At 38.0% G+C, this 16,161-nt stretch overlaps 2 protein-coding genes across 2 annotated transcripts; both read left to right on the top strand.

Annotated features, from left to right (window-relative positions):
- Nucleotides 1-5,802: 5,802 nt before the first annotated feature.
- LOC143589632 (trans-resveratrol di-O-methyltransferase-like) lies at nt 5,803-7,458 on the top strand. Its single transcript, XM_077070341.1, has 2 exons — nt 5,803-6,597; nt 6,748-7,458. The coding sequence occupies exons 1-2, from the start codon at nt 5,803-5,805 to the stop codon at nt 7,048-7,050; spliced, it is 1,098 nt and encodes a 365-aa protein (XP_076926456.1). The 3' UTR covers nt 7,051-7,458.
- Nucleotides 7,459-8,452: 994 nt separating this feature from the next.
- On the top strand, nt 8,453-9,661 carry LOC143589631 (uncharacterized). Its single transcript, XM_077070340.1, has 2 exons — nt 8,453-9,194; nt 9,295-9,661. The coding sequence occupies exons 1-2, from the start codon at nt 8,549-8,551 to the stop codon at nt 9,471-9,473; spliced, it is 825 nt and encodes a 274-aa protein (XP_076926455.1). The 5' UTR covers nt 8,453-8,548; the 3' UTR covers nt 9,474-9,661.
- The last annotated feature ends 6,500 nt before the right edge of the window (nt 9,662-16,161 follow it).

Below are 16,161 nucleotides of genomic sequence, written 5' to 3'. Positions count from 1 at the left end.
AGATGATTTCCGCGAAATCATCACATTCCTGCTACGCTCGCGGATATTCCACGCCATTACGACAACTCTGCCGATTTCCTTGCCCAACATTGAGGATTTCTGGCAGACGGTGGAATATGACTGCCGCGTCGACCCCCCGGTGATGCGTGCAACGGTAAATGGTCAGGATGTTCAGTTCTCGTCTGAACAAATCCGGGTGGCTTTGCAATTCGGAGAGGAGACGAGGGACGACCCGACAGAGTTTGTTGCTCCGTTCCGTGATGGAGCATTTCTACGAATGGGATATTCTGGTCCCTTGGGGGATACACAAAGAAGGAAAGGTTTCTTGCTCGATCAGTGGCGCTTCCTCATGCACGTAATGATTGTCTGCATGTCAGGGAGGAAGGCGGGCACTGACGGGATGGGCGCGACCTTGCAGTCGGCGATGACTGCTCTGACTTATAACAAGCGTTACAGCTTGAGTCAGATGGTCTTCTATGAGATTGATCGACAGCGAAGGGCGATGGGGCGTGAGAGATTCATCATGTATCCAAGATTTCTCCAAATGATCTTGAATCATGTTGCTCCCACGTTGCCTCAACGTCGCCCTATCAGATACGTGGAGAGTGTGAACAAGCGTATCTTTGCTCAATGTAGAACTTCGAGTGCTAGAAGCAAGCCTGAACTGCGTCCTAGGCATACTCCACTGTTTGGGTATTTAATCAACCCGGAGTATGTTCCTGCTAATGGGGACGAGTTTAGAGATCCTCAAACACAACAGGCGGGAGCACCTCAAGCTGTACCTGCTGCGCCTGTTGTGTCAGCTGAAGAAGAGGTAGACCTTGACGCTGCTTTTGGCGGCCAAGGATTTTTTGACATGGACCGAGTTGATCTTCAAGAAAATATACAGGTCTCGGTTCCACAGAGTACGGGAGTAAATGTTACTAGAGCAGCTACGACGGTGGATGACTCAGATTTTGATGATGTAATGGATGAGGCAAGACGTATGATGGTGACTCAAGAGAGGACGTATGGAAGAGAAAGAGGACAGATGACGACAGTGAGTCAGAAGAAGAAGAAGACATTCATAAGTTGATCAGACGTTCAAGAAGGGACAGGACAGGTGCAGGTAGGGGAGCTGGTGAGAGCTCTAGAGTCATACGTTTCGCTCCACCCGCACTGTCCGGTATGTCAATTGTCCCTACACCATTACAGGTCACAAGGCCAAGCGCCACGGACGTTCCCATGGTGGCTACATCATCATATGTTGGCCTCCCATCCATCACACTCCAGCTGACGACTCCAGATATTGTATCGTTGCCGCCTCCAACGCTTACTCCGTCGGAGGTTGTTGCACAGGTTATTGAGTCGACAGTGGTTCACACTGCAGGGTTGTCGATCACGATACCACCTGCGGTTACGTCCACAGCTACTTCTGATGTCCCGGTTTCATTCGAAATCCCTCCTCAGTATACTCAAGACATATCTCACATGAGGTTCGATTTCGATGCAACCCTATCAGACTCGGAAAGAATAGCTCACTAGAGCGGGTCGTGGCAGAGCAATCTAGGATATATCTTATCCAGACCCAGGCTATTCAGCGCCTAGTAGCAGAAAATCAACTACAGTCGTCCCTCCTGGTTGAACATGGAAAAATTATAGATGCTATGAAGGAGTTCTTGGCATCTCAGGGGGAGACGAGCTGTAAAGGCGACGAGCTCAGGACAAAGAAGAAGAATGACAGAGACGATGATCCCAATGCATCGAAAGGTGCAGGTGGTGAGTTGCCAAGAACTACTCAAGCTCTTGGGACAACCACAGCTCAGGGGGAGTCTGCAGGTGCAGCTGGCGGTTCTGATGGTGATGAGGTGGTGATGGTAGATGACGAGGAGATGGGAGATGATGTGATCGATGCCTTGAAGGAGTTGGATGATGATATGTTAGATGTTGATGATGTGTGTGATGATGATGTGCTGCCATTAGAAGAAATTGAGAAGATTGGTGTACAGATAGTGATAGAAGATGATGTTGAAGAAGGTGAAATTGTAGAGGAGAATGTTGAACACGAGCTTCCAACCGTTGAGAAGTCGAATGTATGTGAAGATACAGTAGTTGATGATACAGAATGGGAGGAGCAGCCTAGATGGAAGGAAGGCTATGCTCATTGGTTTATCAAAACGAAGAAGCCAGTGGTACCTACAATGTTCAAGAAAAGTTATAATATTAAAGGGTACGCTGAGTCAAAGAAAGGCATTATCTGTTGGTTATATGATTAACAGCTAAAAGTGTTCGTGGTGAAAAGATATGATGGGATCCAATACTTTAAGAGGACGTTGAGATCTCTAAATACCTTACCTGAGTGTGAGGTAAAGGATTTGGCCAGACTGGGGTTGATTAATAGAAGTGATGATAATATGGCCAGATTTATTGGGAAGATAGTATGGAAAGAAAGTATTAAAGAGAAAAAGTTTGAGTTGTTAAAACCACAGAAAGGGAAATTAGTTGAAGATACTGAAAGAGGAATGAGAGCAGATGGCAAACCTTGGATGGTGATGAAATATAAGCCGATTCGGTGTTTGAAAGAGGTTCCAATAAAGACTATGCCTCAAGATGTGCTGAAAGATCTGAAATGGTGGTATGTGGATTGCCAGACTGCTGAAGCCGTGATGGAAGACAAAGACGAACAAGAAGTGCTAAGAGTGTATTATCCGATGCATCTTGTTAATTTATCTAAAGCTGATCTGCAGGTGTTAAACGAGAAGAAGATATTCTATATTCCTGCTTGGAAAGACGAAGCGAGGAAATATCAGCGAGTAGTCACGGTCTGTGTAAGAGAGGGAGTGCATGCATGAAGATTACAAGACAAGTGCTTAAAGATAAAGATATGAAGCTACTGCCAAGGGGGAGTCTGTTGGTGCATAATGTCAGTAGTTCATAGTCTAGTGTCTGTAATCCAGTCTGTAATGTTAATTGTGTTTTGTTTATGTTTAAGCGAAGTTACTGACAAGTTCGCTTATCAGGCGAACTTGTTAGTCAAACGAAGTTAGCAACAACTTCGCCTGAACATATCAGGCGAAGTTGTCGTGTATTTATACGCTAGGTCACGGTTAGTTTGAGTTGTTGAAGGTAATCACATACAGACGTGTGTGAGTCGAGAGACGTGAGAACCAGAGAGTATTGAGTCTGTATTCAGTGATTATATCACGTGTTTCGGTTATAATATAACGTGTGTTCGTTTATTCGTATCGTGTGTTTGTTTGATTCGTGTTCTACGCTCGTAACAACCTACGCAGGGATTCCGCACCTGTGTAGATCGAGATATCCCGTGCAGATCCATCCAGGGAACCTACAGTAGGGCTTTTTTGTTAGTTGTTATTTTAAGTTATAAAGTGAGTTTATGATCAAATCTAGGTCACTTCACACTTACTTACTGCATACATTCACGAACACTCTAAGTTAGATCACATACACTTAGTTTCATTGTAATCTTTTATCATAAACTCCACCCTTGTAATACGATTTTTACATTAATAAAGTGGTGATAGACGATTTGTCATCACCCGGGGTTTTTGTGCCGGCGATCCGATCAAGATCAAGGGTTTTTCCTCGTAACAAATCCTCGTGTTTGTGTTTGCAATCTTTATATATTCGATATTATCATCATAGCACTAAACCTCACCTTTCAAATTTGGTTAACTAATCCTTAACCGATTTTTGACCAAAACAACGTTTATTACGACACTGGAACTAAAAATATTGGCATTCAGTCGGTTTTCGTCATGCTCATTACGGTACCAGAGCTAAAACAAAACGCAGTGAGTTTACACGTATTCTGTCATGTTTCTGTCACGTTCGTTACAGTATCGGAACAAAAACAAAACAAAGAAAAATGTCTTCTGCCAAATGGCTCATTTGGGTACTTGTGGCACCAAAACTCTTATATATACTAACATATTTAAACAAAAAATAATAATTATAAAAAAAGGAAATAAACCCAAAATTATTTATTCAAAGAAAGGGAGAGAGTCTACACGTAAGGACAGGTCGGTATTACCCGGGCGACGGTAAAACTCAAGCGTTGTCGATCTTGGGCGTTGAGGGGTAAGTCGACACGAATTTGGTCGGTTCCGTTTACTTGCGTTATGGTAACGGAACTAAAAAAATATATAAAAATTGAGGTGGTCAAGTGGGGTTGCGTCAGATGGTAAAACTCAGGCGTTGATATTGTTAGTCTACGCAATTCGGTCGGATTCTGTCACATTCGTTACGGTACCAGAACTAAAACAAAATTGTCATTCGGTCGGTTTTCATTACGTTTTTTACGATACCAAAATAAAAAAAATAAATAAAATCCCAAAGTTCTTAGTTTACTTACATACGTGCTATACTCCAAAGTTTCTATTTACAATTACATGTGCGCTACAGTGTCAAAATAACAATTTTCAAGTGTATGTCTAGAGAAGAGAATCGAACCCTGGTGTCACTGCTACCAAAGGGGGAACTGATGAATTCATCCTACAGATATACCTTATTTGTAAAAAAACTAAAAAAGTAATTTGTGACATCAAACTTCTTTTTTATACTAATTAGATAATTTCTAATTATGACAAATATAGTTAAAATAAACTTTATTCATACTACAAATCTCAATTCATATCTATTATCATCATCAAGTCACTTTTCGTTAAGTTAGTGTCGCCATAATCGTAGCAGCTTCTATTAACACATTCCATGCTACATACTTGTTTCTTACCATCTATCTAAGGTGTAAATTTGGTAGTCAAAGGTTCAATCCCCATAAGGTACAATAATATTTAGCTGTTCTACAAAAAAAAAAAACTTAATTATTATGTCACAAATTACAAGATCATATGTTACAAGTTTAATTGTATAAGTTAAACTTCCTATAATTTTGTTATCCACCCACTATGTGCTTTTGTGTTGTCATTTTCATCTCCGTTAGGTTCCATGGCCATTTGACAAGAATTGATCGAGGCTTCAGGAAATAAAGTATCAAGAGTTTTTGTAAATGAAGAAATAAATTAGTAAGGACTTTTATAAACGAGTTTTAAAGAAGTATGAACTCAAATTTTGGTTTTATTGTAAATTTAATGATTTTATTATTAATGGAAATTGACGCATTGTATTATGATCTACTGTTAAAGTGACACGTCAACCCAAGTTTTTACTCATGATTTATTAATCTAGTGGTATGGTGTTCCTTCTTACAAATTTGAGGTTGCGGGTTCAAATATTTGCAATTACAAAGTAAATGCTGAATTATGATATTCAAGAATATTTCAAATCTTTCACTTAATTAGCTTATTCATTTGCACCGGCAGACCTTTTCACGGACAAGACCGAGCCGCGGCCTACCCACCTTTTTCGCGTAGTGGTGTATTTTTTCTGAAAAAAGAAAAGTATATGTATTGAGTCCGGCTCAGTTGAATTATTGTTTAATTTCCTCCGACCCATCTATATTATGCGTTTAAGATCCGCCGTTGTTCATTTGTATATTGAAAAAATGTCATACATTTACGTTTACGATGAAAATATATGTATAATATATTCCCATGTCCATACACTCGAAGAAGAGATAATCCTAAGAATCAACAGCCAAAGATATAATATTTCAGATGAAGATGTCATTTTTATATGTGGCAATTTAGTATAAAACGTGGAAGATATCCATGATATGTGGTTTGTTATGGTGATTTCAGTTAGCAAGTGGTTCTAAGTAATTATACATACATTATTAAATGTTACAATTCGTCTATATATTGACAAGTTATGTATGTTCACAGCATGTCAATTGTCTCTCAGATGGCATTGCAAAATGGTGAGCTATCTAAAGATGAGTTACTTGATTCTCAAAATCACATATGGAACCATATTTTCAGCTTTATAAAACCCATGTCACTTAAATGTGCAATTCAGCTAGAAATACCCGATATTATTAATTGTCATGGTTCATCAGTGCTACTTTCTGAATTAGTTGAAGCCCTCGGCATAAACCAGGAGCGAACTCCTTTTGTCCATCGGCTTATGCGTGTCCTTGTTCACTCGGGTTTTTTTGTGAAACAAAGTGTATTCACCACACCCAAAGGCAATGACGAGGAGGGAGGAGATCAAGGCTATGTGCTAACCACTACTTCTAGATTGCTTCTAAAGGAAGAGCCATTAAGCCTTAGGCCCTTTTTACTATCCGTGGTGAATCCAATACTAATGGATCCATGGGAAAATATGAGCAAATGGTTCCAAAATGATGATGCCACCCCCTTTCACACAACCAATGGGAGGTCGTTTTGGGATCTAGCAGGCCAAGATCCGAAGCTTAATCAATTCTTTAATGAAGGCATGGCTAGCGATTCAAGGATTGTTACGAGTGTTGTTCTTAAACATTGTGAGGGTATTTTTGAAGGGCTGGATTCCATTGTTGATGTTGGGGGTGGCACTGGGACTGTTGCCGACTCTATTGCCAAAGCTTTTCCCAATATTAGGTGCATCAACTTTGATCTTCCTCATGTAGTGGATGGTTTGGTTGGAAGTAAAAACTTGAGTTATGTTGGTGGAGACATGTTTGAAGCCATTCCTAAAGCAAATGCAGTTTTGCTTAAGGTATTCAAAATATTTCTCCTTTACATATATTGATGTTATGCCACACCGTAACTAATATCTCCCATATGTAGCCATTAGTTTCTTTTCGGCAATTTCTTTCAGTATTTTTATAAACTTATTTTTTATTATTTATTGTGTAAAATAAAATAGTTAATATTACACGATTGGAGTGATGACGAATGCGTGAAGATACTAAAGAGATGCAAAGAAGCAATTCCGAGCAAGGAAAATAAAGGAAAACTGATTATCATAGACATGGTCGTGAAGGTTCACAAAGAAAATAATGATGTACTCGAAACTCAACTTTTCTTGGATATGCATATGATGAACTTGTTGTCTGGAAGAGAGAGGACCGAAAAAGATTGGGCACAACTCTTTCTTGATGCCGGCTTTAACAATTACAAAATAAGCCCGATTTTGGGGTTAAGATCTCTCATTGAAGTTTATCACTAGCTCTAATACATACAAATATTTAGAAATTGGCATAAATAGTGAATGAATGTGGTTGGATATCGCGGCCAACCATGAGATATATGCATGGTTAAATTTGTTTTTCTTTTAAGTCTTACTTGTACTTTTATGCTCCAAATAATATACGTTTTTATCCTATTAAATTTTCAACCACATTTTGATGTTTTTTTTTATATCTACGTACTTTACTTAAAAAATGGCCTATCATGACTTTATTTGATTTTCTCTTTCATTTGCTATAGCGAGTTCCATGTCTAAAGAATCAAACCGCTGACCAAATTCCCTTCACATCAACGAATAGACCACGTTGTGATGTCCTTTCGGCCATATTGTTACTACATTTTGGGTTCTCTTTCACTTGTTATAGCTAGTAGATACCATTTCGATCATATGCCCGTCACATCAATGAATATATTCTGACTGGTCTTTAAATAAAAAGAAGCAAACTAAACTAAAAGAGACATGTAATAAGGGGATCAACAAAATGACTAGATTCTTACATTTAAACTATTATATTAATTATTATGTTAACCGGGTCTAAAATATTTTGTCAAAGAAAATTAAAGAACCAATATTACCATTTTTGTAAGAGAAAACCATCACAATTGTCAATATCTATCAGAATTAACCAGAATTTGAAATTTAATGTTTGATTTTGATGATATGTTTAATATCTTAACAAAGAATTTCATTATATATATTTTTATTTAAGATCGCATTGTATGGATTTACTGATTGCATAATAAAAAAGAAAAACAAATAATCATGATTTGTGTTACACTGTTACGTGTCTTTTCCATCAAATGGACGAGAAAGTTTTAGTTCCTTTGGAATAAAAGAACACGATACTAATATTCCATCAACATTTCAAAAATATTATTCCTCTCCTTTTCAACTTTAACGGATATTTAATCGAACAAGACTTTTATTTATTTATTTATAAAACTTAAACAATTATATAACACTCGATAAGATCAAACTCGAGACCCCTTTTACATCATCATATCATTTTCAATTCTTTGATTTTTGTTGGCTTGAAACAAAAGAATCATGTTGTTATATAGATCGAATTTAGACCTAACCATCTTTGTAGCACGACGTACCTAACCATCAATTTGTTGTTGTACGTAACCAAACGTACAGGACCACTAGACCTAACCCGATTGCTTTGGTCACTCAGTGTCAATTGAGATTGCACAAACGTAAGCAAATCTTTGTATTGACAGAAAAAAATACGACATAATTAGATGTATTACATTTATAAAAATTTACAAGAATATATGCTATGGACATCCGTTTCAAAATCAGTTTTAAATAGAACTATATGAATCACATAAACACTTAAACATTTCACTTTAATGATGATATAAATTATAGTTACGTGGGAATATATTGTAGAATATCTTGAGTTGGTGTGATATAACTTTATGGTAGCTAAACCATTTCCCTTTATGAGTTTTCAAAGTGGTGAATATATTATATGCTAATGAAGCTACAATCCACTACCCATGTGTATGTGGTGATGGATTCTATAGTTCTTGAAGAACCTTCACCTTCCTCTTCCACCGCTTGTGGTGGCAGCGGTGGTGGCAGTCGAGCAATTGACCGTCACAATCCCATCATCCGATATGAGAAAAGACTCGGTCAAGGTCGTGTCTTTCCTTCTCACTCCACCACCGCTGCCACCACCGACCAACCCCACCTCTGGAACCAGAAGCCTGAGGTGGAAGCTGGCGGTGATATAAAAAGAAAGAGTGTCGCATATGCTAAAGATGATGAATTTCTAAACACAAGTGATTTCATAAGTCCAGCAAGTTCTTCAAGGTGCTGGTTGAATAACATAGCTACATCCGAGTTTCACCATGTTATGCCACCATCATCGTCGCTACCACCACCATCACCTCCGCGTGAACATCTTGATATTAGTAATGGAAAGACTTTCAAGAAGAAAGATCATGATTTATTGTCATCTCCTCCGCCTACACCACAACCACCACCACCACCATCATCTCCGCCTTCACCGCCACATCCACCACCTTCTTCCAACCAGGTGGTGGTCCTGGAGGTGGCACTGCACTGCAGAGGCTGTGAAAGGAAAATGAAAAAACATATCTCCAAGATTGAAGGTATTGTTGATTCACTGCTTTCTATCAATACAAATATAGAATACATATATTTTTATTCTTGTTTAGTTATATAGAATCTAATATAATAATATAATTTCAGGTGTAACGTCATTCAAAATAGAATTTGCTGCTAAGAAGGTGACGGTGGTCGGAGATGTGACGCCTTTGGCTGTTCTGACCAACGTGTTAAAGGTTAAAAACGCAAAACTGTTGACTCCAGCAGTAATATCGGCGTCGTCATCACTGCCACCAGCTCAGACCGGTTCGAATGGTTCTTGATAGTGTTACTATGTCAAAATGGACCGGTCTGGCTAGACCGGTCCTTGGTTTCAGGTTGACTGATTGCGTTTTTAGTTTTTTTACCGTATGTTATTATACTACTTTTGGAACATAAATCTACATGACTATTCCTGTTAAATGTTACTTTGGATAAAAGATATATGTTTTAAATACATACTGAATGAATACTTAAGGGTATAATCTTCATGATAACATGCAATAAGATGAATACATGATAATCATAGATAAGAATTCACCTAGATCTATTTTGTTATATTATAACTATCATTAGCGGTATCAAGAAATTGAATAAGGCTTTACCCTTTCCAAGGTGTGGGGTTTATGTCCAGCGTTGGAACATGTCAAACCATGCATCATGCTGAAACAAGGAGTTCATGATCCCGTTTAATCCTTGACGAACTGTTGGTTTGATGGTTTAGTGATATGGTTTTCACAGTTTGAAACAGTTTTTTTCTCTTTTTTTTTCTTTTTCAAAATCATTAGTTTGTAAGAAAACTTTTAAAGTTATAACATTAGTTTATAATCATAATACATATATACTCCCTCCGTCCCATTATAAGTGTCATAGTTTGATTTTTTAAGTCTTTCTTGTTTAACTTTGACCGACAATATTTTTGTTTGTGTTATATAATATTTGATGTAAAATATATGAATGGAGTGGGTTTTAAATGTATTTTACATTGATATAATTTTCATCAAGTATTATATGACACGGAAAAAAATATTTACGGTCAAAGTTGCAAATGAAAGACTTGAAAAGTCAAACTATGACACTTATAATGGGACGGAGGGAGTATATTGATGTGCGAAAAAATATATATAAATAAAACACAAGTCGCAACTAAGCTTTAAAAACCAAACAATCTATCCTAGTTCACACAAACGGCAAGTGTACCGATCGCGTATAGCACAGATGAGGAAAGTCCGGATATCGAACTCGAAGACACGTGAAAACGTTTATAATTACTAAACTCTAACCAAAACTCACCAAAATATTTAATTAAGTTATTTTAGAATTTATTTAACTACTTAACTTAACTGAATGAAAGCTTTTGACAAAACTTTGAAAACTTTGGTTTAAATTCAATGAATAAAGACGTCTACATAGGAATGAATCATGTTGATAGAAATAACAAGACAACGGATTGAAAATATTCACGACACCGATTATAAAAGATGACACAACTAAAACTTGTTTAAGAAAGTCAAATTACCTCTCAGTCTCTCTAACAAACTCTAACTTGTTTTAGTTGATTTTAATGAATAAACCGGAAAAACAATTATTAACGTGTTCAAATGTCGACTCTCCTCTCGGTCTCATCGACACACTATCCTAATGGAGACAAATACTATGTCACCAAGGATAGAGGAACAATTTAACTTAACCCAAATTAAACCAATTAATCGCACATAAACACTCAAACTTGACAAGACAAAAACCCACTCTCGCGCGGTCTTAATTCTAACAAGTAAAAGCAACGAGACAATATTAGTTCTTATCACCTCTCGGTCTCAAAGAATGTGTATTTTAACTGATTTTAGATGATGTATATTACCCACTTATCCCTACGGTTGTACACCCCGCAAATAAACCCTAAACACCAAGTCAAGAGTCTAACAAGCAATCAATTAATCAAAACTAATTCAATTAACTAATGCAAGAGGATTATAAGTAATAACAAATAAAACACAGCCATCACACACAATCTAATTTATGGTTTAGTTAAACTTTACATCAATAATTTAAGTCTTGAACATTAACAATCCATTAAACAAGTCTAAACTACTCAACAATCATCTATCCTAGGTAGAACAAGCAAGTTTAGCTACTCATAGATTTTGGACAGCCATGCATACTTAAGAAAAACATCATAAACATGATTAAATTCATTCAAGATCCAAACAATATCAATCACAAGACAAACTATCAATCAATTGCAAAACAATTCAAAGCAAAAGACCAAATCAACAAAATTAGGGTTCTTGAACAATAAGTAAAGTTTATGAATGTTTTACTATCAAGTATGGCTGAGATTTATGATGTATAAGGTCCCTAGCAGCTACACAAGATCCTCTATGATGTTCCTCTTCCTCTCCAGCCGCCAAAGACACCTCAGCCGCCGCCTTTCTTTCTTTTTTCTTTCTTCTTTTTCCGGCTGCTGGTTCCGAACGGACTAGCTGTTAGGGTTTTAGGTTTTTTTGATTTCGGGTTTCTCTTGTGGATAATGGCTGGAAACTCTTGTTATTAACTTAATATAATATTATAAAAGGCATTTAAGATGTGGGCTTGGGTCGGGCCTTGACTTATAAGTTTGAAAGTTGAACAATTAAGCCCCTAAACTCTTCAAATTTAACTCTTTTTTCCACCAAACTTCATATCCTACAAGTAAACAATTATCTTTGTAACATTAAGCATAAACAAACCATAAAACTTAATAATTATACCAAAAAGCAATTAAAACATGATAAAAATGATACAGAAAGTAAATGTGTTTTACAACACATCAAACATCCCCACACTTAAACCTTTTTCGTCCCTGAAAAAGTCTAATGCAGTTGGATCAGAATCGAAAAATCAAAGTTAAATCAAACATATAGGTTATATTTTAAAGCTCAGAAAAACGCAAAAACCGCGATCATCGATATTGTTGTCCACCTAAACCCATGCATTAATCTTTACCGGGACAAATAAGATCCGACAATAATATTACTGTTGGTGCATTTTGTGACCGTCGCTATGCAATTCAGACCAGCGGAACGCCACAGGCGAAGTTAGCACAACTTCGCCTTAGGCGAAGTTAGAACAACTTCGCCAACGGCGAAGTGGTAACAACTTCTGCCTTAGGCGAAGTTATCACAACTTCGCCATAGGCGAAGTTATGAACAACTTCGCCTACTGGCCCAAGCCCAAGCCCGAGAAGATGTTTTGTCTATATATATGTGTGTCTTGTTTAGGTTTTGTATCCAGAAATTAGAGTATTGTGTGTTACAGTTTATTTGTCTAAAGAGAGACCGAGAGTGAGAGTCGTGTGGGACGACCCGAGGTAGAGCTCACCTCGGGTCGGCCGTCATTTGTTTACGAGTTTGGTATGTAATTCGTTTTGATTATTATATAAGAATCTGCAGATTTGTTTATCCCGTTCTTGTATTTGTTCGTGTATTTGTTCGTGTACGTGTTTGTGTTCTTCATCTTGTACACCAATAACGAGTCTAGGAGGATTCCGCACTCCTAGACCTCGTGCGGATCTCGTATCGATCGGCGACGCCCCCGGGGGGACTTACAATTACTTAGTGGTTTACACAATTAAGACCCGCTTATTTTCTGCTTTTACCGGACCAGACCACCCCAACTTGACTTAAACCTCAAAATTAGCAGAATTAAAACTTTTTTGCTCAATATTTATGAATAGCTAAGACGATCAAGGGTATTATTTATCCACCTAAGCTTAAGCATCAAAGTCTACCAAGTAGCCATTAGATATGATAAAGGTTCAATTATTTATAGCCAGTGCTCCCCACAACATGACATACCCCCGTTATCAAGAAATACCCCAAATCCATAACCATAGGTGAGTATGCAAAATTTTATCTGTAGGGCTTACATGTAGCGTGTCCCTTGTGGTCCGTTTCTTAATGGTAATGAGACGCGAGCAAGGGGACCCCACATGACTAACAGCGTGGATGATCAAGTCTGTAGTGTATTTGTACTTTCGTACTTTTTGTGATCATGTTTATAGACTTATAAGGGTTTGCTCTTTGGCTTTATTTTAAATATACACAACCCCACTTAGGAATTGTGAATACCCAGCTAAATAGATTGCATACAGACCCATGGTCTTCGGACCCGAAGCATCCCATCAATACAGGATTTAATGTTATAAAACCATACGCCGATGAGGTGTAAAACACTAAACTAGCATTTTAAGATTTATATCACAAGCTACACGGCATACTCTAACGTTAAACCTACCCAAGCATCATATGATAACGTATTCAAATTTTTTTAAAAACTCATGATATTTCCACTTTTTCATACCAAAATTTGAGGCTTGAGTATGGCCCGACCTTTCATTGCTTATTTTCCACGGACAAAACGCTTTACCCACAAAAGATTTCCGTTTAACCGTTTTATCAAATTTGCCCTTTCATTTTCAAGGCTGAGCCTACCGACACATCCCAAGTTAAGTGCGTTTTCTTTTATTTATCTCATATTATTAGTAGTTTGAAAAACTGATTTCCGATAAATATCATCATCTCCCACTTTAATGCAACAGAAACTAAAAACAAAGGACATTTTTTATTTTTTATTTTTATTTTTTATTTTTATTTTTTTTTTAACTTAAACAACGTACGAAAACGAAAAACGAGTGAAAATTTTTTATTTTTTTAAAATTAATTTTTTTTTATTATTATTATTATTATTATTTTCTACAACTAAGTAAAATAAATTCCCATCCCCACACTTAGAACGAAATCGTCCTCGATGAGAACAAGGAAAAGAAATAAAATAAAAATAAAACGTAAAGCATAAAACTAAAACTTTAAAGAACAGGAATTAAAATAGAGAACGGGTTACTCCCCTGGTTAAGATGCAAATTCTTCATCAGCTGTGTATGATTCGAACGAACGACCGTATAGCATTTCATTCGCGGCTGCAACCTCGGGTGAACCAGTTCCAAAACGCCATCAGAGCTACCATGCGCATAATAATACCTGTAACAACTCAAACTCGCTCGTATGTAGCGGCATACAAAACAGAAAACAGAAACATAAAAAATAAACATATTTTTGTGTTTTTGAATTTTTAATTTTTTTGATTTTTATTAAATATTTATTTATTTATTTTTTATGTTTTTATAAATATAAATAAAAATAAAACAAATAAAAACATATAATAAAGAGAATCATAATACAAACTCTACAACTCGGGCTGTCTCCCGAGTGGTGCATCCATCACGACTATTCCTCGGTGAATGAGTCAAGGTAGAACACCTCGACTGTCTGATCAGTTATCGGCTCTCCAATATAGTGCTTCAATCTATGGCCGTTCACCTTAAACTTCCCGCTTCGATCTTGTATCTCAATCGTGCCATACGGGAAAACCTCAGTAACCGTGAACGGTCCCGACCATCGGGATTTCAACTTTCCCGGGAATAACCTTAACCGTGAGTTATACAGTAAAACCTTATCCCCACACTTGAACTGCTTATTACCCTTCAATTTCCTGTCATGCAGTTCCTTCGTATGCTCCTTATACCGAAATGATTGTGCGTATGCGTGATCCCGGAGCTCCTCTAATTCATGTAATTGGTGGAAACGATTACCCTCTGCGGCAGGTAAATCAAGATTAACCCTTTGAAGGGCCCATGAAGCGCGGTGTTCCAATTCAACAGGAAGATGACAGGCCTTCCCATAAATCATCCGAAATGGTGTGGAACTAGTCGGAGTCTTGTAGGCTGTACGGAAGACCAACAGAGCGTCATCTAATTTGTCGGACCAATCCCGACGATTTAAACCAACCGTTTTCTCGAGAATACGTTTGATTCCCCGATTACTCACTTCCACTTGCCCACTAGTCTGTGGGTGGTAGGCGGTCGCAAGTCGATGGGTGACCCCATAACGCTTCAACGCCTTATCCATCTGCGAGTTGCAAAAGTGAGTACCTCGATCACTGATCAAGGCTTTCGGAACTCCAAAACGAACAAATAGACTTTTCAGAAAACGGACTACCACTCGGGCATCATTGGTGGGTAGAGCTTTGGCCTCAACCCACTTAGACACGTAATCGACGGCCACGAGTATGTATTTGTTTCCACGCGAAGCTGGAAACGGTCCCATGAAATCAATACCCCAAATATCAAAAACCTCACAAACTTGAATGGCATTCTGGGGCATTTCGTTTCGCGAAGAAATGTTGCCGACACGCTGGCAACGATCGCAACTCTTAACGAACAGGTGAGCATCCTTAAAGATAGACGACCAGTAAAAACCAGAATCAAAGACTTTCTTTGCCGTAGAATTCACACCGTGGTGACCTCCAGTCGGTCCCACATGACAGTGGCTCAAAATTTGCCATCCTTCCTTGACATCTACACACCTTCTAATAAGCTGATCAGCACCAATTCGGAAAAGATATGGATCGTCCCAAAGGTAAAATTTGATGTCAGCAAATAATTTCTTCTTTTGTTGGTAAGGCATCTTTGGGAGGTATCCGTCAGCGAGATAGTTCGCGAAATCAGCAAACCATGGAAAACCTTCCTCTTGTGCAGTAACAAACATCAGACTCTCCGTCGGAAACGATCGTCGATCCTAACTCCCGAATCTCCTGAATCAACTCCCTCTAGTCGTGAAAGATGATCAGCCGCCACATTCTCGGCCCCCTTTTTATCACGGATCTCTATATCGAACTCTTGAAGCAACAGGATCCATCGGATAAGACGAGGCTTAGCATCCTGCTTGCTGAAAAGATATCTAATATTGGCTTGATCCGTATAAACAATCGTTTTGGACAAAACCAGATAGGACCTAAATTTGTCGAAAACGAACACCACAGCTAAAAGCTCTTTTTCGGTGGTGGTATAGCTTTCCTGTGCGCCATTTAAGGTCCGGCTCGCATAGTAGATCGGATGGAAATGCTTATCCTTCCGTTGTCCAAGAACCGCTCCGA

Source organism: Bidens hawaiensis, unplaced genomic scaffold (genome assembly GCF_021521415.1).
Source record: "Bidens hawaiensis isolate Kalapana, Puna unplaced genomic scaffold, B.hawaiensis_p1.1 tig00037674_1, whole genome shotgun sequence".
In the NCBI taxonomy this organism is placed as follows: Eukaryota; Viridiplantae; Streptophyta; class Magnoliopsida; order Asterales; family Asteraceae; genus Bidens; species Bidens hawaiensis.
Note: the sequence above shows the minus strand (reverse complement) of the source record. Positions and strands in the feature narration are given on the sequence as shown.

Excerpts from the sequence above, each read along its gene's own strand:
- LOC143589631 (XM_077070340.1), top strand. The coding sequence starts at position 8,549 with ATGCTAATGAAGCTACAATCCACTACCCATGTGTATGTGGTGATGGAT. Across the intron at positions 9,195-9,294 it reads ACATATCTCCAAGATTGAAG|GTGTAACGTCATTCAAAATA; the intron begins GTATTGTTGATT and ends ATATAATTTCAG.
- LOC143589632 (XM_077070341.1), top strand. The coding sequence starts at position 5,803 with ATGGCATTGCAAAATGGTGAGCTATCTAAAGATGAGTTACTTGATTCT. Across the intron at positions 6,598-6,747 it reads CAAATGCAGTTTTGCTTAAG|TTAATATTACACGATTGGAG; the intron begins GTATTCAAAATA and ends AAAATAAAATAG.